We start from the raw sequence: 12,476 nt of genomic DNA, 5'->3' as shown, positions 1-12,476 counted from the left end.
TAGACAGCTCTCCATTTCTTATTTCCTCCCTTCCTTTTTTTTTAAATTTGGAATGAATGCAGTTTAGAGTTTTCAGCCTTAAGGATAAGCCCTTATTCGTGGAAATTGGTATTCTCCCCCCCCCCCCTCCCCCCCTTCCTTTCTTTGCAAAGAAAAAACTACAGCTCACTACAGTTTAAAACAATCTTTTCATCCATCCTTGGAGCTTAGTGATACGATGCAAAAGTCCCAATTGTAGCTGCCACATGGGCTATGCTCTCATGCCTATCTGCAGCATGCAAGACAAATTACATGACATACTGCTGAACACATTTAGCCAGAAGGATCATTGGTGGACCTGAATTAATTCTCTGAACTACTACACTTATAGACCTATAAAATCAGTGTATCTTAAGGGCTGTGAATCTTGCTCAGACCTGTAAGACTCACTACTCCAAAGCAGGAAATTGAAGTCTAACTACTCTAAAAACATTTCAAGATTTGACCAATAGACTGGAATATGTACACCACTAACAATTCATATACCACACCCAATTGACTCCTAGCAACTTCCACTGATAGATAATTTCCACAACAACAAAAGCAGGAATGCAGTTCAATGTCAGTAGGTTACATGCCTCCGAAAATCCACAAACCTAAGAATCCCGGGTGCCCCATTGTGGCTAGTTACAGTGCCCCCACCAAAAGAATCTCAGCCCTTGTTGACCAACATCTCCAACCAGTTGTCCAAAACTAGCCTCCCACATTAAGGATACCATCCACTTGCTTCCCTGCTCTCCACCATCTCCACACCCTTCCTGCTTGGGTTTGCCACCTGAGTTATCGGCCATGTTAGCAAATGACGTGCAGGCTGTCGACTGCGTTTTGCTTTTTATCTGCCAAAGCAATATGGTGAAGGCCATTTCTTTTTTAGTATTGGACCTCTGTTTCTGTATGGTGTCTGTTTTAGCCCTTTCTCCACGTCTATGTTTTTAGCTGTCTTCTCTGTCAATTGGGATTCACGTATAGTCGTTCGTTAACTCTCTCTGTTTTTGTGTTCTATAGTTTTGACTTGGGCGCATATGACCCCAGTTGTTTTTTGCACCCTAAAGCAAAACAAAACCAAAAATCCACACCCTTACCTCCTTGATCCCTACTCCTCACTGTTGATGCATCCTTCATACCCATACCCATGGCCTTGCCGTGATTGAATACTACCTCTCCTAATGCCCTGCAGATTCCAAACCCACCACTTTGTCCCTCATAAACCTAACCAACTACATCCTAACTCAAATCTATTTCATCTTTGAGGGGAAGGTATACAAACAAATTTGTGGCACAGCTGTGAGCACCTTCATGGCACCCTCATGTGCCAGCCTCTTCATGGACCCCCTGGAAGAAACATTCCTTGCTTCCCAAATCCCCAAACCACTGGTCTGGTTCATATTTGTTGGTGACATCTTTATAATCTAGACCCAAGGCCAGGACACTTCATCCTCATTCCTCCACAACCTCAACAACTCCTCTCCCATCCACTTCACCTGGTCCTCCTACACCCACTGAGCCACCTTTCTAGATGTTGATCTCCTCCTAGCAGTCCCCTTGCCACCCAATCCTTTCTGGACTGGAATGACGGAACCATGTCCTTTGTCAGGGCTTTGATTATCAATCACCATGCTCTGACGTAAGGGACATCCTACCCAAGATACTTCCAACCCCTCCCAAAGTGGTGTTCCACTGCCCATCCAACCTCCATAACATCCTGTTCCACCTCTATTGCCTATGCCAATCCCTCCCCAAGCCACAGGGATTATACCCGTGTGAAAGACCCAGATGCAAGACCTGCAGAGTCCATCCACCCAGCATGAGGTACTCCAGTCCCAATAGAGGCTTCTTGCTACCCCATCAGAGGCCGGGCCACATGTGAAAGCACCCTTGTTATATACTAGCTCTGCTGCAACCATTGCACAGCATTTTACATTGATATGACAACCAACCAGCTGTCATTGATAATGAATGGCTACTATCAAACTGTTGCCGAAAACAAGATGAACCACCCTGTGGCACAACATGTGAGATTTCAATGGCTGCTTCACAGCCTGTGCCATCTGGATCCTGACCACCCCACCACCACCAGCTTTTCTGAGTTGCACAGATGGAAGCTATCCTTATAACACATCCTTCACCTTCCTGGCCTAAACCTAAGGCACTCATCGCCCCCCCCCCCCCCCTCCCCACCCCATTCATCCCACCTACCCAGGTGTGTGTGTGTGTGTGTGTGTGTGTGTGTGTGTGTGTGTGTCACTTTATTCCTAATTTGTCAGTAGGTTAAAAATTACAGGTAAACACAGAATCAAATTTCCATGGGAACAAATGGAATTTATTTGAGTCAGTTAACCCTTACTAAATGTGCTTCATTCAGTGAACATTGCCTCCAGCTACCTAATGGATCTACGATCTGATACAAAATGTTTCTTCCTGTCAGCCACTTGCTCAGTCACTAAAAGGCAAGTGACCTAAAAAACTAGAGAACAACTAAAACTTCTGAGTCTTGTAATTTTTCCATATTTGAAAAGTAACTTTATCACGAAGAATTGCCAACTCCTGACTTTAGTGAAACACTCTAAAACCCCATTTCCACCTTATGGAGCCCACGACTTGGCACCTCAGCCCCACAAGTGTGGCAGGGCAACTCCTTATTTTGTTAGTTCCAAAAGTACTTTCCAAAATTATTTTAACAACAGGCCCTTCAGACGATCTGCATCAAAACGGATACTGGGCAGGAAGTCTAAAATACATAATGAATGTTAAAGTTATACTTTTTAACAAACACTCATCATTTCCACAGTTATTTCTTCCCAGTTAAGTTATTGCAAGTATACACACAGTAGTCTGAAATAAATAATTTTGAATAACTAATTCAATTAAGAAATCAGGTAGGAGAAAATTGGAATCTTATAAATTGAAGGACAGCCAGAGCATATTGGCAAAATTCCACTTCAGAGAATACTCCAAAATTGTGAAGGTGTTGTTTGGCATGCCAGTACAATGTGAACAGAGAATCAGTAATATGAAATTACAACTATCAGTTTATACCATATGCATACTTTTAGGATTAAGTGAGAAGTTGAGATTAATAGATGTCTTAGATGATATAGCAAAAGTATTTAATTGCGAGTAGCGAAATTTGGCACGTACTTCGATGCGAGATGCCTTTAATAGGTTCCACAACGAAACATTGTCTCGAAATTTGGTAGAAAATCGGAAGAAATTCTGGTCGTATGTAAAGTACACAAGCGGCAAGACGCAGTCAATACCTTCGCTGCGCAGTGCCGATGGTACTGTTATCGACGACTGTGCCGCTAAAGCGGAGTAATTGAACGCAGTTTTCCGAAATTCCTTCACCAGGGAAGACGAATGGAATATTCCAGAATTTGAAACACGAACATCTGCTAGCATGAGTTTCTTAGAAGTAGATACCTTAGGGGTTGCGAAGCAACTCAAATCGCTTGATACGGGCAAGTCTTCTGGTCCAGATTGTATACCGATTAGGTTCCTTTCAGATTACGCTGATACTATAGCTCCCTACTTAGCACTCATATACAACCGCTCGCTCACCGATAGATCTGTACCTACAGATTGGAAAATTGCGCAGGTCGCACCAGTGTTCAAGAAGGGTAGTAGGAGTAATCCATTTAACTACAGACCTATATCATTGACGTCGGTTTGCAGTAGGGTTTTGGAGCATATACTGTATTCAAACATTATGAATCACCTCGAAGGGAACGATCTATTGACACGTAATCAGCATGGCTTCAGAAAACATCGCTCTTGTGCAACGCAGTTAGCTCTTTATTCGCACGAAGTAATGGCCGCTATCGACGGGGGATCTCAAGTTGATTCCGTATTTCTAGATTTCCGGAAAGCTTTTGACACCGTTCCTCATAAGCGACTTCTAATCAAGCTGCGAAGCTATGGGGTATCGTCTCAATTGTGTGACTGGATTCGTGATTTCCTGTCAGGAAGGTCGCAGTTCGTAGTAATAGACGGCAAATCATCGAGTAAAACTGAAGTGATATCAGGTGTTCCCCAGGGAAGCGTCCTGGGACCTCTACTGTTCCTGATCTATATAAATGACCTGGGTGACAATCTGAGCAGTTCTCTTAGGTTGTTCGCAGATGATGCTGTAATTTACCGTCTAGTAAGGTCATCCGAAGACCAGTATCAGTTGCAAAGCGATTTAGAAAAGATTGCTGTATGGTGTGTCAGGTGGCAGTTGACGCTAAATAACGAAAAGTGTGAGATGATCCACATGAGTTCCAAAAGAAATCCGTTGGAATTCGATTACTCGATAAATAGTACAATTCTCAAGGCTGTCAATTCAACTAAGTACCTGGGTGTTAAAATTACGAACAACTTCAGTTGGAAGGACCACATAGATAATATTGTCGGGAAGGCGAGCCAAAGGTTGCGTTTCATTGGCAGGACACTTAGAAGATGCAACAAGTCCACTAAAGAGACAGCTTACACTACACTCGTTCATCCTCTGTTAGAATATTGCTGCGCTGTGTGGGATCCTTACCAGGTGGGATTGACGGAGGACATCGAAAGGGTTCAAAAAATGGCAGCTCGTTTTGTATTATCACATTATAGGGGAGAGAGTGTGGCAGATATGATACACGAGTTGGGATGGAAGTCATTACAGCATAGACGTTTTTCGTCGCGGCGAGACCTTTTTACAAAATTTCAGTCACCAACTTTCTCTTCCGAATGCGAAAATATTTTGTTGAGCCCAACCTACATAGGTAGGAATGATCATCAAAATAAAATAAGAGAAATCAGAGCTCGAACAGAAAGGTTTAGGTGTTCGTTTTTCCTGCTCGCTGTTCGGGAGTGGAATAGTAGAGAGATAGTATGATTGTGGTTCGATGAACCCTCTGCCAAGCACTTACATGTGAATTGCAGAGTAGTCATGTAGATGTAGATGTAGATGTAGCACATCACACTCTTGTGTATGTTGTAGCTGAATGGAATTTCATGAAAATTTCATCAATGGTTTATTTCATGTTCAGAAAACAACGAGTGGAAGTTAGTAAAAAGTTTTTGGATTTGGCTGGTGTGATCTACCCATCCCATAATTCAGGTAACATGCCCTTAAACTGATCTGAGAAATCTCTGGGATACCACCTGCCATTTGGTTCGAAGTTCTTAAAATTCCCTATGCTAAGGAAGACATTTTGCATACCAATTAAGTTACCTCCTGCAATGTTTCCATTATGTAATAGTGGTTTCACCTGATTCTTCACCTGCTGACCGACCTGCTCCTTAGTCTGTCCTACCTCACTTACACCTCTTCTATTCACAGTGCATAAGCATCCTGTTTCAGAGCAACAGCTCATATCCTGTGTTTACAGTGTTTCACTTCCTCATTCATTTGTTCGAAATGCTCATCGTAAACATCACCCTTTTTAGTAAGTTCTTCCTTCACTCCTTTGACATCCGATTCTACCCTTTCAAAACGTTCAGTATTGACTGCAACGCTCTCCTCAAATCGAACAGTAAGTTCATCTATCCTTTGATGATTTGACTCAGCCAGCTTCTTTAGAGCCTCATTAGTCTCGTCGGTCTTTTTACTCAGTCGTTCATTTATATACTCTACCGATCACTTAATATCTTCCTTTCATTGTTTCTTATCTTGCAATAATAATTTCTGGTTGTCTACTGATGGCCTAATATCTTCTTTTTGGAACATAATATCTTCCTTTAATTGTTTATTTTCATGTAATAATGTTTTTTTTTATCATTCAATATTGTTTTGAGCATGTCCAACAATAGACAGGTCAGGCCTAAATTTACGCTCATCCTGTCTGGGCGACTCCATGATCAGTGACTTCCCATCTCTGTTGACAGACTACCGTCGCCTATACCTGAATCCGGCATTCCACTGCTACTTACTCCTGTTTTCGTCTCCACCTGATTACTTTCATACTTTTGTTCCAGTTGCTCTGCATTTACGTCTTTAATAATCCCATTATCAATGGGATCTTAAGCGTTAACCTTTATTTTCCACTTTAACTTGATGAACTGTGATAAAGCATACTGCATACAGTTTCCGATGTGAAAATCTTGTGAAAGGGAGATTTTGTTTCGATGATATGATAAAATAATGAGTAAGTTGGAAAAATTTTAAATTTGTGAGATTTCAGTGTAGATGAGAAGCTTTCCTGGCAGTGTGAAATTCAGGATCTAATGCACCTATTTTGGCTATGTTAAGAATATTCACTGTTATTAACACTGTAATGTGATGCATTACCTATTTCGTTATTTTTCACTTTGTTCTGTTGTATCAGATTTTGGAGCACGCCCCTCATCATTACAGAGCTTCCACCAGCTTGAACAGTCATCTGCTGACAATCAGGGTCCATGGCTTCATGAGGTTGTCTCCATGCCCATACACACCCACCCACTTGATACAATTTGAAATGAGACTCGTCTGACCAGGCAACATGTTTCCAGCCTTATTAACAGTCCAATGTCATTGTTGAGGGGCGCAGGTCAGGCGTAAAGCTTTGTGTCGTGCAGTCATCCAGGGCACATGAGTGGGCCTTCGGCTCCAAAAACCCATATCAATGATGTTTCGTGGAATGGTTTGCACACTGACAATTGTTGATGGCTGAGCAGTGAAATCTGCAGCAATTTGCAGAAGGGTTGCACTTCTGTCGCATTGAATGATTCTCTTCTGTTGTCATTGGTCCCATCCTGCAGAATCTTTTGGCGGCCACAGCAGTGTCGGAGATTTGGTGTTTTACTGGATTCCTGATATTCACTGTACACTCATGAAATGATTGTACAGGAAAATCCCCACTTCATCATTACCTCGTGCTGTGTCTTGCGATTGACTATAACACTATCTTCAAACTCCCTTAAATCTTGATAATGTGCCATTGTAGCAGCAGTAACTAACTGATTTAACAACTGTACCAGACACTTATTGCTGTATATAGGCCTCAGTGCCTTTTTTCTTTGGTGCTTCAGTGTGTGTGTGTGTGTGTGTGTGTGTGTGTGTGTGTGTGTGTGTGTGTGTGTTGGAAAAATTTTAAAACTTTATTTAGTAACCAGTAGTCTACCAATTGCATATGTAGTGACTTAATTCCATGACATAGCAGCTAAACACACCCTTCCCCTTTATTGTATATCACATTGAACCCAATAGAGAGGCTGCTGGATAGATAAATTTAATAGGTTTTGAGGTCAGGGTCAGTATTACTTATTAGAAATATTGTAAAGATGCCACAGTGATGTTCATAGTGTTACAAATGTGACAATGTGAAGGAATAAGTTACACAAGTCTGTGATCATATGATTAGTTACATTTCTTTCATTTTGTAATGGCACTCATGACACAGTAGATTTGCAGGCCATAACATAAAGTTTTTCCGTGGCATGTTCAACACTGCTATTACATATAGCAATCCATCAGCAACAAGAGTAACTCCTGAGAGCAGTTGCTGCTATTGTCCTTACTCCAGCTACAGCTCAGACAGCAGAACAATTTGAAAACATTTTAGGTTAGGTTGGTCCCAAGAGGATCCAACAACAGAGTGCTCATGTACCCCCTGCAAAGAAGGAATATTAGATTTTAACATACCTTTGAGGAAGATGTCATTAGAGAATAAGCATACACTAAGACGGAACAAGGATGTAGAAGGAAATCAGTGGTGTTTTTAAAGGAACTTGTCATCCTAAGGGATTTAGGGAAACCACAGAAAACCTAAATCCACATGGATTTGAACGTCACTTCCTCCTCCAAATGCACGAATGAGCTCAGGAGATTTACATATAAAGAAATGAGGATGTGGATATTATGAACTCAAGTGATTTTGCAACTAGCTCTCCGTCCCTATTGAGGTCATGAGGACATAGTACTGGGTTGTCTGAAGAATTGGCAGTAATCTTGTCGTAGGAATCATCCCACATTCCTCTAAAGGGCAACCAAGGAAAATCAAAATCAGGATGAAATTGACTGACTGGGAAGAAAGAAAGGAAAATGGATAAAGACAATGAGTGAATTACTAGTGACAGTTTACAATAATTGAAAAAGGGAGAGCTTAACCACTGAGAGATAGATAGAGAGAGATAGATAGAGAGAGAGATAGATAGAGAGAGAGAGATAGATAGAGAGAGAGATAGATAGAGAGAGAGATAGATAGATAGAGAGATAGATAGAGAGAGAGAGAGAGAGAGAGAGAGAGAGAGAGAGAGAGAGAGAGAGAGAGAGAGAGCAAGCAAGCAAGGATAAAAAAAGGGAGGAGCAGAAATGTTATAAATGGGAAACCGCCTTAGATTATATATTTTATTGGATTGAAGACAGTGTCCAATTCAACAAATGACAAATGTGGAAATGGTCAACAAAACCATAGGGACCCATGATAGGTGATGACAATATGGTAACATGGTGTGTACAAATAAAGGAGTGGAATATTACAGGAAAATGCATGTGAGTATGAACAGCTAAGGAAGAAATGTAGATCAGAGAACAATAAGATTGAGGAGGATGGCCTCTCAAAAAGCTGCAGAAATAGTTGCCAGTTTAAAGAGTTACTACTAATACCTGCAGATGGTCCCTGTAGATTAGACATCAATGGTATTTCTTTGTACTGAGATTTTTTACTCAAGCCAATAGCTAAGAAGCTGACAATGGCAGTATCTGACATATTGAGACATTGTGAGTGAAGAGAATGCATGCTGAACGGATATTTTGTTGCTATTTCTTTTGCATTAAGTTGTAGAATTTGGAAAATTAACTTCTAAATTTTGATTTGGAAATTATCTTTGAAATAAAGAGGAAATAATCTTTAACATAAAATGATCAGGAGACAAGACAACAAAAGTAATGGAAAAAGAACACCGTGTTAGTGGTTGCTGACAGAATGAAGCAGAAAAAGAGATTATTGGAAATATAAATGAAGAAATAATAACCAGGATTGGGATTAATCAAGGTTGACAGAACACTGGAGATGAACATTGAGAGGATCTCTTTTGTACAGTTTGATGATGGGAGGCATGCTACTGCAGTCAGTGCAATTGCGATGACATCTGCAGTGCATGGTACAGTGGTCAGTGCATCTGCCTAGTAAGCAGGAGACACGGGTTTGAATCCTGGTCTGGCACAAATATTCAACTTCCCCTATTGATTTAATCTATGCCCACTAGCAGCTAATGTCATTAATTCAATTGTGTCTTAAAAAAACTGAAATGAGACACGAGCCAACAATTACCAGTCTTTGTAGCTACTGATTTTTTTCCATATTTATGTATTTTAAACTTCATGGAATTGTTAGCAAAACAGGCACCTTCATTTAAAAATTTTCATCAGCCAGGAATCAAAACCCACCCCCATATGACAGGCGAGCATTCTACCACACAGCTACACGGTCTTCTTTAGCATATTTAAGACATCAGAAAATGTAAGAGTTGATTTTCTCGAGAGTTGTTGAGAGTTGTGTTGAAGTATTTTGGCGTATTAATATTTGAGTTCTGACCTTCACATACTGTTCATGAAAAACGGTCAAAAATCTGATTGCCATGTGGTTCCCTTGTTAGTAGTTTCATTGTGGTAACAGCTGGAAAATAAGATGCGTTTTCTACATTGTACTTTTTGTCTGAACTAGGATGATGATGGGAGATTATCAGCATAATTTAGTGTAAATGAGATTTACTGATGATGATGATGATGATGATGATGATGATGATGATGATGATGATGATGATGATGATGATGATGATGATGTTGTTACTGCTGCTGCAATAATAAATTTTGATTATTTCTGTTAGCGTTTGTGACCAGTTAGTTTCTTACATGTTCAATAGGTCATCTGAATGATCCTTTCATCAAAATGATGTGGTTTGACTCAGTTTACATTAACGAACACTCAATTTTTTAAATCCTGTTCATGCAACTACACTTCTTTCTTACTCCTCCTCCTCCTCCTCCTCCTCCTCCTCCTCCTCCCCCTCCCCTCTCTCTTCCTTTCAGAGGCTATCAGCTTTTCATTAGAAATTCAGTATGGAACAGGAAGAGTTGTCCAGGAGAAATGATTTTAGGGTAGATTTAGAATTTGCTTTGCTGCCTGTCAGACCTTTGTTTCTAGAAAGCTTTCCTAACTTAAATTTTTGAACTGGAGTACTTATATTACATCTTTGTCTGTAAATTCCTCTTTTAATATTGATAATAGCATGCAGCATTTACTTTGAGTCATTAGAGTCAAGAATTGTGTACCTTATGGCTGAAATTACAGCACTTAATATTACTCTCATATGGGTTTGTATTCCCACCCTCCCTAATCAAAAAATAAATAAATAAATAAATAAACCTGAAATGGTGTGGGGGCATTTTCATCAGTGTAGAGCACGAGAGAAAATCCTTAGATAATATGTACTGTATCCTTCACAAAAGACTTCAAAAATAATTGAATCCAGAAATATGCAAATGTAATTAACATACATTTTAGGTATTCACGGTCACAGATAATAGAAGGTCCTGTTTATGCGGGCAAGGACAGGCATAACGCTGAGGTGGCTGCATTTCATCTGTCCTTGCTACTTGGGCTGAGGCGCAGCCCATTGACGGTTGGACGCAAAATTAATTTAAGGAGTGAAGTGATGCCAGTAGCAGCTGGTAGCCTTCTAGACACTTTCTACCAAGAAGGTAAAATACTGTGCAGTCATTTTTACTAATTTCTCTTACATATCTCTCTCTAATGGAGATTATTCTGTGGCCTTCTTAATTCATAGAACTGTGTTTATTGTCTCACTTTCTTAGAATTCTGTTGTATAGTTTTAACAATTCTATAGTATCTTGCATATCATTGCAGCTTTGTTCTCCCAGGTGTTTTAGATGTTTTTGGTATATTACTGTGTATTGCTACAGAGAGTTCATTAGTTTACAGTATTATTCTAGGTAATAGTATCAAAGAATCCCATGTTAAACAAGTCAGTGAGACATATATAACAACGTGCAATGTCTGTTGCTCATTATTATTATTGGTATTGCTAATGCATAGAATAAGTATTGTGTGTGTTGTTCCTTTTGTTTCATTCAAATAGTTCTTTTAATTGTTCACACATCAGCGTAAACAGCTATAATGTTCATGAAGTTTAACTTTTTTGTCCCTGACTTGTTTATTCATGTCATGATGTTACCTCTGTGTGCACTGTGTTCCATGGTGCATTCTTGTGTAGTTCTTAGAAAACCAAAGAGTAATATCAGTTTCACAACTCCCCACATCTAACACTGCCGTTCCTTAAGTCCAATTAAAAGTTTTTGTTATTTAAACTGTTATTGATGTATTTGCATTTCTTCAGCAAGATGATCTGCTTGGGTAGCTCAGATGGTACAGCACTTGCCCGAGAAAGGCAAAGGTCCCAAGTTCGAGTCTTGGCCCGGCACACAGTTTTAATCTGCCAGGAAGTTCCATTTTTGTCTCTGATTTTTAAAAACTTCATTATCCTATAAAGAGTGTCTTCCGTAGTTTTTATAACAAATGCTGTTCACAATATGACAAAATTGTAAGATGTTTCAGATACATTTTCAATTACAAATTAAGAGTTTACATAAAAATAATGTACATGGTGCACACTTGATTCACAGTGCCCAGAGACCAAACATACTGTGATGCTCTAAAACAAACACTGCTCTACCTGAGAGCAATACAAAGATTGTCCTATATGAAAGCTAAATGAAGACTTAACAACTTTTGGCATGTAGCCCAGTGCAGTGATATATTACAGCTTGGAATTCAAGATTGTTCCAGAACCTGTAGTTAATCAAAATAATTTTGGTGCATATTTTCCTGCATACTGTAGGGATCAGTTACCAAGAAAACATGACTCCTGATATAAACAAATTTATAAAAATCAAATAATTATATGTCATTGAACATAATTTAGAAATGGGGATTTTGTAAAGTTTATGAAGTATGTCACACTTACTGCAGATGCTACTTTTATCTTAAAAAAAGTAATAGAACATGAGTTTGTTATCAAGTTGAGACATAAATTGGTACATTAAAACAACTTATCCCACTGCAGGTTTTTGTAAAAATGACTGTATTTTGGCTCCATATATTTCATCATGTCCAGTAGTCTCTCTCTCTCTCTCTCTCTCTCTCTCTCTCTCTCTCTCTCTCTTTCTCTCTCTCTATATTGTGTGTGTGTGTGTGTGTGTGTGTGTGTGTGTGTGTGTGTGTGTGTGTGTGTGATGTTTCAGTCCATTACACAGCTTCAACCAGAATACATCAGTAATTTCTGAACAAACTGTAACTTTTGACACCTTCTTTCTTTTCTCTATCATTGCGAAGTTCCTGTCACAAGGTAGGAAACTATGACCCGAACATAAAAACTTTTGATGCATTTCCATGAAGTACTTGCAGCTAACCACATAGAAATAAAGCGTTCAAACACTCCAGTTATTGTTCCGCCCAACAGAGCAGTCAGAC

General features: G+C 39.7%; 1 protein-coding gene across 4 annotated transcripts in view; it reads left to right on the top strand.

Annotated features, from left to right (window-relative positions):
- The window catches only part of LOC126298567 (glycosaminoglycan xylosylkinase), a 110,250-nt gene that overhangs the window by 46,758 nt on the left and 51,016 nt on the right, over nt 1–12,476 (top strand). For all 4 annotated transcript variants that reach the window (XM_049989932.1, XM_049989934.1, XM_049989931.1 and 1 more), the window contains one exon: nt 10,491–10,687. In XM_049989932.1, the coding sequence (XP_049845889.1) occupies nt 10,491–10,687 (197 nt within the window). The remainder of the gene's footprint in view (nt 1–10,490; nt 10,688–12,476) is intronic.

This window comes from Schistocerca gregaria, chromosome X (genome assembly GCF_023897955.1).
Source record: "Schistocerca gregaria isolate iqSchGreg1 chromosome X, iqSchGreg1.2, whole genome shotgun sequence".
NCBI lineage: Eukaryota > Metazoa > Arthropoda > Insecta > Orthoptera > Acrididae > Schistocerca > Schistocerca gregaria.
The sequence above is the reverse complement of the archived record's forward strand: the minus strand, read 5'-3'. Positions and strand labels throughout refer to the sequence as shown.